We start from the raw sequence: 15,132 nt of genomic DNA on the forward strand, positions 1-15,132 counted from the left end.
TACCACAGTACCATCTGATATGTGTATTTATACTACCACAGTACCCAACTCTCTGATATGTGTATTTCTACTACCACAGTACCCTCTGATATGTGTATTTATAATACCACAGTACCCAATCATCTGGTATTTGTACTACCACAGTACCCTCTGATATGTGTATTTACACTACCACAGTACCCAACCCTCCCATATGTGTATTTACACTACCACAGTACCCAACCCTCCCATATGTGTATTTACACTACCACAGTACCAACCGTCTGATATTTGTATTTATACTACCCACAGTAACCTCTGATATGTGTATTTTTACTACCACAGTACGCTCTGTGTATTTACACTACCACAGTACCCTCTGATGTTTGTATTTATACTACCACAGTACCCTCTGATGTTTGTATTTATACTACCACAGTACCCAACCCTCTGATAGGTGTATTTCTCTACCACAGTACCCAACCCTCTGATATGTGTATTTATACTACCACAGTACCCAACCCTCTGATATGTGTATTTATACAACCACAGTACACATCCTGAATGTGTTTTTATACTACCACAGAACCAATCCTCTGATATGTGTATTTATACGACAACAGTACCAATCCTCTGATATGTGTATATTTATACTACCACAATACCCTCTGATATGCGTATTTATACTACCACAGTACACATCCTCTATGTGTATTTATACTACCACAGTAACCTCTATGTGTATTTATACTACCACAGTAACCTCTATGTGTATTTATACTACCACAGTACCCTCTTATGTGTATTTATACTACCACAGTACCCAACCCTCTGATATGTGTATTTATACTACCACAGTACTCTCTGATATGTGTATTTATACTACCACAGTACCCAACCCTCTGATATGTGTATTTATACTACCACAGTACCCTCTGATATGTGTATTTATAATACCACAGTACCCAATCATCTGGTATTTGTATTTGTACTACCACAGTACCCTCTGATATGTGTATTTACACTACCACAGTACCCAACCCTCCCATATGTGTATTTACACTACCACAGTACCCAACCCTCCCATATGTGTATTTACACTACCACAGTACCAACCCTCTGATATTTGTATTTATACTACCACAGTAACCTCTGATATGTGTATTTTTACTACCACAGTACGCTCTGTGTATTTACACTACCACAGTACCCTCTGATATGTGTATTTACACAACCACAGTACCCGATATGTGTATTTACACAACCACAGTACACATAGAGGCTATGTGTATTTACACTACCACAGTACCCTCTGATGTTTGTATTTATACTTCCACAGTACCCAACCCTCTGATGTTTGTATTTATACTACCACAGTACCCTCTGCTACGTGTATTTATACTACCACAGTACCCAACCCTCTGATAGGTGTATTTCTCTACCACAGTACCCAACCCTCTATGTGTATTTATACTACCACAGTACCCAATCCTTTGATATGTGTATTTATACGACAACAGTACCAACCCTCTGATATGTGTATTTATACTACCACAGTACCAATCCTCTGATATGTGTATATTTATACTACCACAGTACCCAACCCTCTGCTATGTGTATTTATACTACCACAGTACCAATCCTCTGATATGTGTATATTTATACTACCACAGTACCCTCTGATATGCGTATTTATACTACCACAGTACCCATCTCTCTGATATGTGTATTTATACTACCACAGTACCCAACCCTCTGATATGTGTATTTATACAACCACAGTACACATCCTCTACGTGTATTTATACTACCACAGTAACCTCTGATATGTGTATTTATACTACCACAGTACTCAACCCTCTGATATGTGTATTTATACAACCACAGTACACACCCTATATGTGTATTTATACTACCACAGTAACCAACCCTCTGATATGTGTATTTCTACTACCACAGTACCCTCTGATATGTGTATTTATACTACCACAGTACCCTTTTATGTGTATTTATACTACCACAGTACCCTCGGATATGTGTATTTATACTACCACAGCACCCTCTGATAGGTGTATTTATACAACCACAGTACCCAACCCTCTATGTGTATTTTTACTACCACAGTACCCAACCCTTGGATATATGTGTATTTATACTACCACAGTACCCTCTGATAGGTGTATATATACTACCACAGTACCCTCTGATAGGTGTATATATATACTACCACAGTACCCTCTGATAGTTGTATTTATACTACCACAGTACCCTCTGATAGATGTATTTATGCTACCACATTACCTAACCATCTGATATGTGTATTTATACTACCACAGTACCCTCTGATAGGTGCATTTATACTACCACAGTACCCTCTGTGTATTTATACTACCACAGTACCCTCTGTGTATTTATACTACCACAGTACCCTCTGATATGTGTATTTATACAACCACAGTACCAATCCTCTATGTTTATTTATACTACCACAGTACCCTCTATGTGTATTTATACTACCACATTACACAACCCTCTATGTGTATTTATACTGCCACAATACCCAGCCCTCTATGTGTATTTATACTGCCACAATACCCAGCCCTCTGTGTATTTATACTGCCACAATACCCAGCCCTCTATGTGTATTTATACTGCCACAATACCCAGCCCTCTGATATGTGTATTTATACTACCACAGTACCCTCTGCTATTTGTATTTACACTACCACAGTACCAAAACCTCTATGTGTATTTATACTACCACAGTAACCTCTATTTGTATTTACAGTACCACAGTACCCAAACCTCTGATATGTGTATTTATACTACCACAGTACCCTCTGATAGGTGTATTTTTACTACCACAGTACCCAACCCTCTGATATATGTGTATTTATACTACCACAGTACCCTCTGATAGGTGTATATATACTACCACAGTACCCTCTGATAGGTGTATTTATACTACCACAGTACCCAACCCTCTGATATGTGTATTTATACTACCACAGTACCCAACCCTCTGATATGTGTATTTATACTACCACAGTACCCTCTGATATGCGTGTTTATACTACCACAGTACCCAACCCTCGGATATGTGTATTTATACTACCACAGCACCCTCTGATAGGTGTATTTATACAACCACAGTACCCAACCCTCTATGTGTATTTTTACTACCACAGTACCCAACCCTTGGATATATGTGTATTTATACTACCACAGTACCCTCTGATAGGTGTATATATACTACCACAGTACCCTCTGATAGGCGTATATATATACTACCACAGTACCCTCTGATAGATGTATTTATGCTACCACATTACCTAACCATCTGATATGTGTATTTATACTACCACAGTACCCTCTGATAGGTGCATTTATACTACCACAGTATCCTCTGATAGGTGTATTTATACTACCACAGTACCTAACCATCTGATGTGTGTATTTATACTACCACAGTACCCAACCCTCTGATATTTGTATTTATACTACCACAGTACCCAACCCTCTATGTGTATTTTTCTACCACAGTACCCAACCCTCTGTGTATTTATACTACCACAGTACCCAACCCTCTGATGTGTGTATTTATACTACCACAGTACCCAACCCTCTGATAGGTGTATTTATACTAACACATTACCCAACCCTCTAATATGTGTATTTATACTACCACAGTACCCTCTGCTATGTGTATTTACACTACCACAGTACCCAACCCTCTGATATGTGTATTTATACTACCACAGTACCCTCTGTTTGTATTTATACTACCACAGTACCCAACCCTCTGATGTTTGTATTTATACTACCACAGTAACCAACCCTCTGCTATGTGTATTTATTCTACCACAGTACCCTCTATGTGTATTTATACTACCACAGTACCCTCTATGTGTATTAACACTACCACAGTACCCTCTGATATGTGTATTTATACTACCACAGTACCCTCTATGTGTATTTATACTACCACAGTACCAATCCTCTATGTGTATTTATACTACCACAGTACCAATCCTCTATGTGTATTTATACTACCACAGTACCCAATCCTCTATGTGTATTTATACTACCACAGTACCCAATCCTCTATGTGTATTTATACTACCACAGTACCCAACCCTCTGATATGTGTATTTATACTACCACAGTACCAATCCTCTGTGTATTTATACTACCACAGTACCCAATCCTCTATGTGTATTTATACTACCACAGTACCCAATCCTCTATGTGTATTTATACTACCACAGTACCCAACCCTCTGATATGTGTATTTATACTACCACAGTACCAATCCTCTGTGTATCTATACTACCATAGTACCCTCTGATATGTGTGTATATATACTACCACAGTACCCTCTGATAGTTGTATTTATACTACCACAGTACCCTCTGATAGGTGTATTTATACTACCACAGTACCCAACCCTCGGATATGTGTATTTATACTACCACAGTACCCTCTGATAGGTGTGTATATATACTTCCACAGTACCCTCTGATAGTTGTATTTATACTACCACAGTACCCTCTGATAGGTGTATTTATACTACCACAGTACCCAACCCTCTGATGTGTGTATTTATACTACCACAGTACTCAACCCTCTATGTGTATTTTTCTACCACAGTACCCAACCCTCTGTGTATTTATACAACCACAGTACCGAACCATCTGATGTGTGTATTTAAACTACCAGAGTACCCAACCCTCTGATATGTGTATTTATACTACCACAGTACCCTCTGATATGTGTATTTATACTACCACCGTACGCAACCCTCTATGTCTATTTATACTACCACAGTACCCTCTGATATGTGTATTTATACTACCACAGTACCCAACCCTCTGATATGTGTATTTATACTACCACAGTACTCAACCCTCTGCTATGTGTATTTATTGTACCACAGTACCCTATGATATGTGTATTTATACTACCACAGTACCCTCTGCTATGTGTATTTACACTACCACAGTACCCAACCCTCTATGTGTATTTATACTACCACAGTACCCTCTGTTTGTATTTATACTATCACAGTACCCAACCCTCTGATGTTTGTATTTATACTACCACAGTAACCAACCCTCTGCTATGTGTATTTATTCTACCACAGTACCCTCTGATGTGTGTATTTATACTACCACAGTACCATCTGATATGTGTATTTATACTACCACAGTACCCAACTCTCTGATATGTGTATTTCTACTACCACAGTACCCTCTGATATGTGTATTTATAATACCACAGTACCCAATCATCTGGTATTTGTACTACCACAGTACCCTCTGATATGTGTATTTACACTACCACAGTACCCAACCCTCCCATATGTGTATTTACACTACCACAGTACCCAACCCTCCCATATGTGTATTTACACTACCACAGTACCAACCCTCTGATATTTGTATTTATACTACCCACAGTAACCTCTGATATGTGTATTTTTACTACCACAGTACGCTCTGTGTATTTACACTACCACAGTACCCTCTGATGTTTGTATTTATACTACCACAGTACCCTCTGATGTTTGTATTTATACTACCACAGTACCCAACCCTCTGATAGGTGTATTTCTCTACCACAGTACCCAACCCTCTGATATGTGTATTTATACTACCACAGTACCCAACCCTCTGATATGTGTATTTATACAACCACAGTACACATCCTGAATGTGTTTTTATACTACCACAGAACCAATCCTCTGATATGTGTATTTATACGACAACAGTACCAATCCTCTGATATGTGTATATTTATACTACCACAATACCCTCTGATATGCGTATTTATACTACCACAGTACACATCCTCTATGTGTATTTATACTACCACAGTAACCTCTATGTGTATTTATACTACCACAGTAACCTCTATGTGTATTTATACTACCACAGTACCCTCTTATGTGTATTTATACTACCACAGTACCCAACCCTCTGATATGTGTATTTATACTACCACAGTACTCTCTGATATGTGTATTTATACTACCACAGTACCCAACCCTCTGATATGTGTATTTATACTACCACAGTACCCTCTGATATGTGTATTTATAATACCACAGTACCCAATCATCTGGTATTTGTATTTGTACTACCACAGTACCCTCTGATATGTGTATTTACACTACCACAGTACCCAACCCTCCCATATGTGTATTTACACTACCACAGTACCCAACCCTCCCATATGTGTATTTACACTACCACAGTACCAACCCTCTGATATTTGTATTTATACTACCACAGTAACCTCTGATATGTGTATTTTTACTACCACAGTACGCTCTGTGTATTTACACTACCACAGTACCCTCTGATATGTGTATTTACACAACCACAGTACCCGATATGTGTATTTACACAACCACAGTACACATAGAGGCTATGTGTATTTACACTACCACAGTACCCTCTGATGTTTGTATTTATACTTCCACAGTACCCAACCCTCTGATGTTTGTATTTATACTACCACAGTACCCTCTGCTACGTGTATTTATACTACCACAGTACCCAACCCTCTGATAGGTGTATTTCTCTACCACAGTACCCAACCCTCTATGTGTATTTATACTACCACAGTACCCAATCCTTTGATATGTGTATTTATACGACAACAGTACCAACCCTCTGATATGTGTATTTATACTACCACAGTACCAATCCTCTGATATGTGTATATTTATACTACCACAGTACCCAACCCTCTGCTATGTGTATTTATACTACCACAGTACCAATCCTCTGATATGTGTATATTTATACTACCACAGTACCCTCTGATATGCGTATTTATACTACCACAGTACCCATCTCTCTGATATGTGTATTTATACTACCACAGTACCCAACCCTCTGATATGTGTATTTATACAACCACAGTACACATCCTCTACGTGTATTTATACTACCACAGTAACCTCTGATATGTGTATTTATACTACCACAGTACTCAACCCTCTGATATGTGTATTTATACAACCACAGTACACACCCTATATGTGTATTTATACTACCACAGTAACCAACCCTCTGATATGTGTATTTCTACTACCACAGTACCCTCTGATATGTGTATTTATACTACCACAGTACCCTTTTATGTGTATTTATACTACCACAGTACCCTCTGATATGTGTATTTATACTACCACAGTACCCTCTGTGTATTTATACTACCACAGTACCATCTGATATGTGTATTTATACTACCACAGTACCCTCTGATATGTTTATTTATACTACCACAGTACCCTCTGATATGTGTATTTATACTACCACAGTACCCTCTGATATGTGTATTTATACTACCACAGTACCAATCCTCTGATATGTGTATTTATTCTACCACAGTACCCAACCCTCTGCTATGTGTATTTATACTACCACAGTACCAATCCTCTGATATGTGTATATTTATACTACCACAGTACCCTCTGATAATGCGTATTTATACTACCACAGTACCCAACTCTCTGATATGTGTATTTAAACTACCACAGTACCCAACCCTCTGATATGTGTATTTATACAACCACAGTACACATCCTCTATGTGTATTTATACTACCACAGTAACCTCTGATATGTGTATTTAAACTACCACAGTACTCAACCCTCTGATATGTGTATTTATACAACCACAGTACACACCCTATATGTGTATTTATACTACCACAGTAACCAACCCTCTGATATGTGTATTTCTACTACCACAGTACCCTCTGATATGTGTATTTATACTACCACAGTACCCTCTGATATGTGTATTTATACTACCACAGTACCATCTGATATGTGTATTTATACTACCACAGTACCCTCTGATATGTGTATTTATACTACCACAGTACCCTCTGATATGTGTATTTATACTACCACAGTACCATCTGATATGTGTATTTATACTACCACAGTACCCTCTGATATGTGTATTTATACTACCACAGTACCAATCCTCTGATATGCGTATTTATACTACCACAGTACCCAACTCTCTGATATGTGTATTTATACTACCACAGTACCCAACCCTCTGATATGTGTATTTATACAACCACAGTACACATCCTCTATGTGTATTTATACTACCACAGTAACCTCTGATATGTGTATTTATACTACCACAGTACTTAACTCTCTGATATGTGTATTTATACAACCACAGTACACACCCTATATGTGTATTTATACTACCACAGTAACCAACCCTCTGATATGTGTATATTTATACTACCACAGTACCCTCTGATATGCGTATTTATACTACCACAGTACCCAACCCTCTGCTATGTGTATTTATACTACCACAGTACCAATCCTCTGATATGTGTATATTTATACTACCACAGTACCCTCTGATATGCGTATTTATACTACCACAGTACCCATCTCTCTGATATGTGTATTTATACTACCACAGTACCCAACCCTCTGATATGTGTATTTATACAACCACAGTACACATCCTCTACGTGTATTTATACTACCACAGTAACCTCTGATATGTGTATTTATACTACCACAGTACTCAACCCTCTGATATGTGTATTTATACAACCACAGTACACACCCTATATGTGTATTTATACTACCACAGTAACCAACCCTCTGATATGTGTATTTCTACTACCACAGTACCCTCTGATATGTGTATTTATACTACCACAGTACCCTCTTATGTGTATTTATACTACCACAGTACCCTCTGATATGTGTATTTATACTACCACAGTACCCTCTGTGTATTTATACTACCACAGTACCATCTGATATGTGTATTTATACTACCACAGTACCCTCTGATATGTTTATTTATACTACCACAGTACCCTCTGATATGTGTATTTATACTACCACAGTACCCTCTGATATGTGTATTTATACTACCACAGTACCAATCCTCTGATATGTGTATTTATTCTACCACAGTACCCAACCCTCTGCTATGTGTATTTATACTACCACAGTACCAATCCTCTGATATGTGTATATTTATACTACCACAGTACCCTCTGATAATGCGTATTTATACTACCACAGTACCCAACTCTCTGATATGTGTATTTAAACTACCACAGTACCCAACCCTCTGATATGTGTATTTATACAACCACAGTACACATCCTCTATGTGTATTTATACTACCACAGTAACCTCTGATATGTGTATTTAAACTACCACAGTACTCAACCCTCTGATATGTGTATTTATACAACCACAGTACACACCCTATATGTGTATTTATACTACCACAGTAACCAACCCTCTGATATGTGTATTTCTACTACCACAGTACCCTCTGATATGTGTATTTATACTACCACAGTACCCTCTGATATGTGTATTTATACTACCACAGTACCATCTGATATGTGTATTTATACTACCACAGTACCCTCTGATATGTGTATTTATACTACCACAGTACCCTCTGATATGTGTATTTATACTACCACAGTACCATCTGATATGTGTATTTATACTACCACAGTACCCTCTGATATGTGTATTTATACTACCACAGTACCAATCCTCTGATATGCGTATTTATACTACCACAGTACCCAACTCTCTGATATGTGTATTTATACTACCACAGTACCCAACCCTCTGATATGTGTATTTATACAACCACAGTACACATCCTCTATGTGTATTTATACTACCACAGTAACCTCTGATATGTGTATTTATACTACCACAGTACTCAACTCTCTGATATGTGTATTTATACAACCACAGTACACACCCTATATGTGTATTTATACTACCACAGTAACCAACCCTCTGATATGTGTATTTCTACTACCACAGTACCCTCTGATATGTGTATTTATACTACCACAGTACCCTCTGATATGTGTATTTATACTACCACAGTACCATCTGATATGTGTATTTATACTACCACAGTACCCTCTGATATGTGTATTTATACTACCACAGTACCCTCTGATATGTGTATTTATACTACCACAGTACCATCTGATATGTGTATTTATACTACCACAGTACCCTCTGATATGTGTATTGATACTACCACAGTACCATCTGATATGTGTATTTATACTACCACAGTACCCAACCCTCTGATATGTGTATTTATACTACCACACTACCCAACCAGGAGCTTCCTACAGAGCTCCCAGTTCATCACTGTCCTTTCCCTGATGGGGTAGAGACCATAAAAAGGGTGATGTCCTTCCTGTCTCCAAGGCCTGCCTCAGAAAATGCTGGGGTGAGTTTTTCCATAATAAATGAGAAGCTTAGAAATGGTAATTTAATATTTTCTTCTCTCATGATCTATCAATGCCTCAATGTTCACCCAGTGGCCTCCTTTCTAACTAGATTATTATATATTCTGTGATGATATGTGGGAGAAGATGAGTCCTGTCTGGTATAATTAGTGGTCAGACTGGACAAGGAGGGTTGGATAAACTCCTCTGTATGAAGATGAGTCCTGTCTGGTATAATTAGTGGTCAGACTGGACAAGGAGGGTTGGATAAACTCCTCTGTATGAAGATGAGTCCTGTCTGGTATAATTAGTGGTCAGACTGGACAAGGAGGGTTGGATAAACTCCTCTGTATGAAGATGAGTCCTGTCTGGTATAATTAGTGGTCAGACTGGACAAGAAGGGTTGGATAAACTCCTCTGTATGAAGATGAGTCCTGTCTGGTATAATTAGTGGTCAGACTGGACAAGGAGGGTTGGATAAACTCTGTATGAAGATGAGTCCTGTCTGGTATAATTAGTGGTCAGACTGGACAAGGAGGGTTGGATAAACTCCTCTGTATGAAGATGAGTCCTGTCTGGTATAATTAGTGGTCAGACTGGACAAGGAGGGTTGGATAAACTCCTCTGTATGAAGATGAGTCCTGTCTGGTATAATTAGTGGTCAGACTGGACAAGGAGGGTTGGATAAACTCCTCTGTATGAAGATGAGTCCTGTCTGGTATAATTAGTGGTCAGACTGGACAAGGAGGGTTGGATAAACTCCTCTGTATGAAGATGAGTCCTGTCTGGTATAATTAGTGGTCAGACTGGACAAGGAGGGTTGGATAAACTCCTCTGTATGAAGATGAGTCCTGTCTGGTATAATTAGTGGTCAGACTGGACAAGGAGGGTTGGATAAACTCCTCTGTATGTGGAACAGGTGGAACTATTTAGAATGTGTAACAATCAAACCTCCCTATTGGCTGTGTTCCACATTCTAAAGTAGAACCATCATTTTACTTGCTGAAATATTGTCCAGAAATGACCTCATTGGACAGAAAGGGGAACTCCTCCCTACACGCATGTTGAACAAATATAATGTTTCTGGGTCCATACGTGATCTCATTAACCCAGAACTATAATATTGTGTGATTCAGTTCTGGGTCCAAACGTGTTAGAAACTACAGGAGGTGAGTCACATGTTATTAGTTACAGCAGTTTCCATGGAAACATACAGAGGGGGTTTATGCAAATCAACCCGATCTGTCTTGACATCTGAAGGAGGAGTCTCTGTAATAACTATTTAAATCAGTCTGTCCTGACTCAGCTCAGCAGTCTCCAGTCTACCAACTGGTCTCTGTAATAACTATTTAAATCAGTCTGTCCTGACTCAGCTCAACAGTCTCCAGTCTACCAACTGGTCTCTGTAATAACTATTTAAATCAGTCTGTCCTGACTCAGCTCAGCAGTCTCCAGTCTACCAACTGGTCTCTGTAATAACTATTTAAAGCAGTCTGTCCTGACTCAGCTCAACAGTCTCCAGTCTACCAACTGGTCTCTGTAACTTCATCTTTGTCTCTGTGGTGTTCAGTCTTCAGGTGATGATGGGGGTATTGAATCATCTCTCTACTCTCCTCCTTCTCTCTCTCCTTCCTCCTGCTCTCTCTCATGTAGTGAAGTTCAGCAATGTTACAGACTGTGAGAAGTTCTTCCTGGATGGAACAACTCCAAATCTCCCAGGTATTTTGGTTGATGGGACAGTACAGAACCAGAATCGCTACAAGCCGATCTGCCAGTTGTTCAACAACACCTACAGGTTTGCAACTCTCTACGACACGACCAACAGGATCCCTGTGTTCTCAGCCTACACCTTCACTGGTCCTGGGGGCAAGAGACCAGATCAGTCCTGGATGATCGAGCCCCAGGTAGGACTAATGTTTTGTCATATAACATAACATGTGTATTTGTTTACTGGTATATATCACAGACAGTTATGTTATCAAGTCAGTCCTGGATGATAGAGCCCCAGGTAGTTCTAATCTCTATTCATTCAACATGTGTATTTGTTTACTGCTATAGACATACAGTATCTTTGAGACAATAATGTGTTGCAACCACTTTCAGCTTAAGTCTGGATTGTTAAATTGTGAACTTGTTGTTGAGTTGTAATGTCTAAACTAGTTAAAGAGTTGTAATGTCTAAACTAGTTAAAGAGTTGTAATATCTAAACTAGTTGGAGTTGTAATGTCTGAACTAGTTAAAGAGTTGTAATGTCTAAACTAGTTAGAGTTGTAATGTCTAAACTAGTTAAAGAGTTGTAATGTCTAAACTAGTTAAAGAGTTGTAATGTCTAAACTAGTTAAAGAGTTGTAATGTCTAAACTAGTTAAAGAGTTGTAATGTCTAAACTAGTTAGAGTTGTAATGTCTAAACTAGTTAGAGTTGTATTGTCTAAACTAGTTAAAGAGTTGTAATGTCTAAACTAGTTAGTTGTAATGTCTAAACTAGTTAAAGAGTTGTAATGTCTAAACTAGTTAAAGAGTTGTAATGTCTAAACTAGTTAAAGAGTTGTAATGTCTAAACTAGTTAAAGAGTTGTAATGTCTAAACTAGTTAAAGAGTTTTAATGTCTAAACTAGTTAAGGTTTTAATGTCTGACTGATGTTTCTGCAGCTTGAAGATAAAAACATAAAAATAGAAGAGATGACCCGTGACAAGAAGGTGAAGGAGCTTAATAATAATAAAGATATAAGAGTCGACCACCAGGCTGTGGACGCAGACTACAAAAATAACAGACTGGGTATAAAAATAAACGGCATGAAATTGCACAGAGGTCACCTGTTCCCATGTTCGTACGCACCTGATGATGCTGCCAAGAGGTCCACTTTCACCCTGACAAACGCCGTTCCCCAGGAAAGCATTTTCAACGGGGGTAGATGGCGTGTAGCAGAGCTCAAAGTCAGAGAAGCTCTTTGGAATAACTGTAAGAAGAACAACAACAAGACTGAAGCCTATGTGGTGACTGGAGCAGTTCCCAACAATGACAACAACAAACTGAACAACAGAGTGAACATCCCAGATCTCCTGTGGACAGCCTTCTGCTGTGAAACCAGTGAGAAGGACAACTGGATAGCCGGAGCATACTGGGGGGAGAACAAAAAGGAACTGAACAAATTAGTATTGTACTCCATCACCTTGGCAGATCTGTATGAGAAGTTGAACGACCATTACCATGGTGATGGTGTTGTCAAGGTGTTCCCAGATCAGTGTCCAAAAGATGATATTCCGGAAGAGCTTCTTAAGGATAAAGACAAAAAAGATAAAACTGACCAAAACAACTTGAAACGGATGAGTGAGGACGGTGGTGATGTCCAGGGGATCCCAAATAAGCGCCGAAAAGGTGATACTCCGAGAGCGCTTCCCCTCAGGGATGGGGATGAACATGATCATTGTGTCTATGATGATGACTGTGTCTGTTCCTCTGTTGGGGTCAAAGGTCATTACCTACCTGTTGTATTTGTATTCTTTTGTTGGACTTTTAAATGAATGATATGTACCTATTGATTCTTAAAGAATATAACCGAGTAGCTGATTTGGTTTTGGGTGTTGAGATTAGATTTGACCTGATCTGAAATTCAAGCTGTGATCAACATCATACATGATAATTCAATAACATACATCATGTTAATCTCAGGATCAACTTTCTACAAATGTATTTTGAAACAAATCTCTAAAATAATTACTGCTTAGCCTGGACTCACTTTGCATGTGATTACAATGTTATTTTTGAATGTATATTTCATCCTTCTGATTAAAAATAATGAAATAACATTTGAATGTGTTGTGAAAAGAGAATAGACCTTTAGTCAGCAGCAGGTAGTGGACATTAACCTGCTACCCTGGTAGTGAGGATCAGCTCTGACTTTATGTCTTCCACTGAAGAGCAGACAAATCTATTTCATTTAGTTGTTGGTGGATAGCAGCTCAACAATGGGGCTCTTTGTTGTCTTTGGACTTGGAAAAAAGGGGAATATTAAAATGTGTATTTCCTGGTTCAAGTGAGGTTGAACAGGGATTGAAAATGTGATCATTGTTGGACAATATGAGTCTTGTACAGTAAACAAAGCAGATCCCTAATCTTTTCTCAGCTTTGTTCCGTTCAGTGGGTCTGCCGGGTGTGGATTGAAGCGTTAAGTGACGTGTTTTAAGGGCAACGATGCATCTTGAACCCACAACCCAACCGCTCCCTGTTTCTTCAGCTGGTTGTTCAGTACAGCACCATTTCTATTCAACTGAACGCTCCACTACGTTTCAATGTACTGAACGTTCTATTTAGTTTTAATGTACTGAACTTTTTATTTAGTTTTAATGGACTGAACGTTCTATTTAGTTTTAATGTACTGAACGTTCTATTTAGTTTTAATGTATTGAACGTTCTATTTAGTTTTAATGTACTGAACGTTCTATTTAGTTTTAATGTACTGAACGTTCTATTTAGTTTTAATGTACTGAACGTTCTATTTAGTTTTAATGCACTGAACGTTCTATTTAGTTGTAATGCACTGAACGTTCTATTTAGTTGTAATGTACTGAACGTTCTATTTAGTTTTAATGTACTGAACGTTCTATTTAGTTTTAATGCACTGAACGTTCTATTTAGTTGTAATGTACTGAACGTTCTATTTAGTTTTAATGTACTGAACGTTCTATTTAGTTTTAATGGACTGAACGTTCTATTTAGTTTTAATGTACTGAACGTTCTATTTAGTTATAATGTACTGAACGTTCTATTTAGTTTTAATGTACTGAACGTTCTATTTAGTTTTAATGTATTGAACGTTCTATTTAGTTTTAATGTACTGAACGCAGCCCTGCATTGTCTGGAATAATAA

General features: G+C 38.1%; 2 protein-coding genes across 3 annotated transcripts in view; both read left to right on the top strand.

Annotated features, from left to right (window-relative positions):
* The window catches only part of LOC115194901 (endonuclease domain-containing 1 protein), a 238,049-nt gene that overhangs the window by 15,272 nt on the left and 207,645 nt on the right, over nt 1-15,132 (top strand). Inside the window, exon 3 of one of the 2 annotated variants that reach the window (XM_029754808.1) lies at nt 11,917-12,167. The exons of the other annotated variant lie outside the window; for it this stretch is intronic. Coding sequence (XP_029610668.1) covers nt 11,917-12,167 — 251 coding nt within the window. The remainder of the gene's footprint in view (nt 1-11,916; nt 12,168-15,132) is intronic. 2 annotated transcript variants of the gene reach the window in all.
* On the top strand, nt 12,808-14,324 carry LOC115194910 (endonuclease domain-containing 1 protein-like). Its single transcript, XM_029754830.1, has one exon. It carries the CDS (start codon nt 12,902-12,904, stop codon nt 13,784-13,786), a length of 885 nt encoding a protein of 294 aa, XP_029610690.1. The 5' UTR covers nt 12,808-12,901; the 3' UTR covers nt 13,787-14,324.

The sequence above is a fragment of the Salmo trutta genome, chromosome 5, assembly GCF_901001165.1.
Source record: "Salmo trutta chromosome 5, fSalTru1.1, whole genome shotgun sequence".
Classification (NCBI taxonomy): domain Eukaryota; kingdom Metazoa; phylum Chordata; class Actinopteri; order Salmoniformes; family Salmonidae; genus Salmo; species Salmo trutta.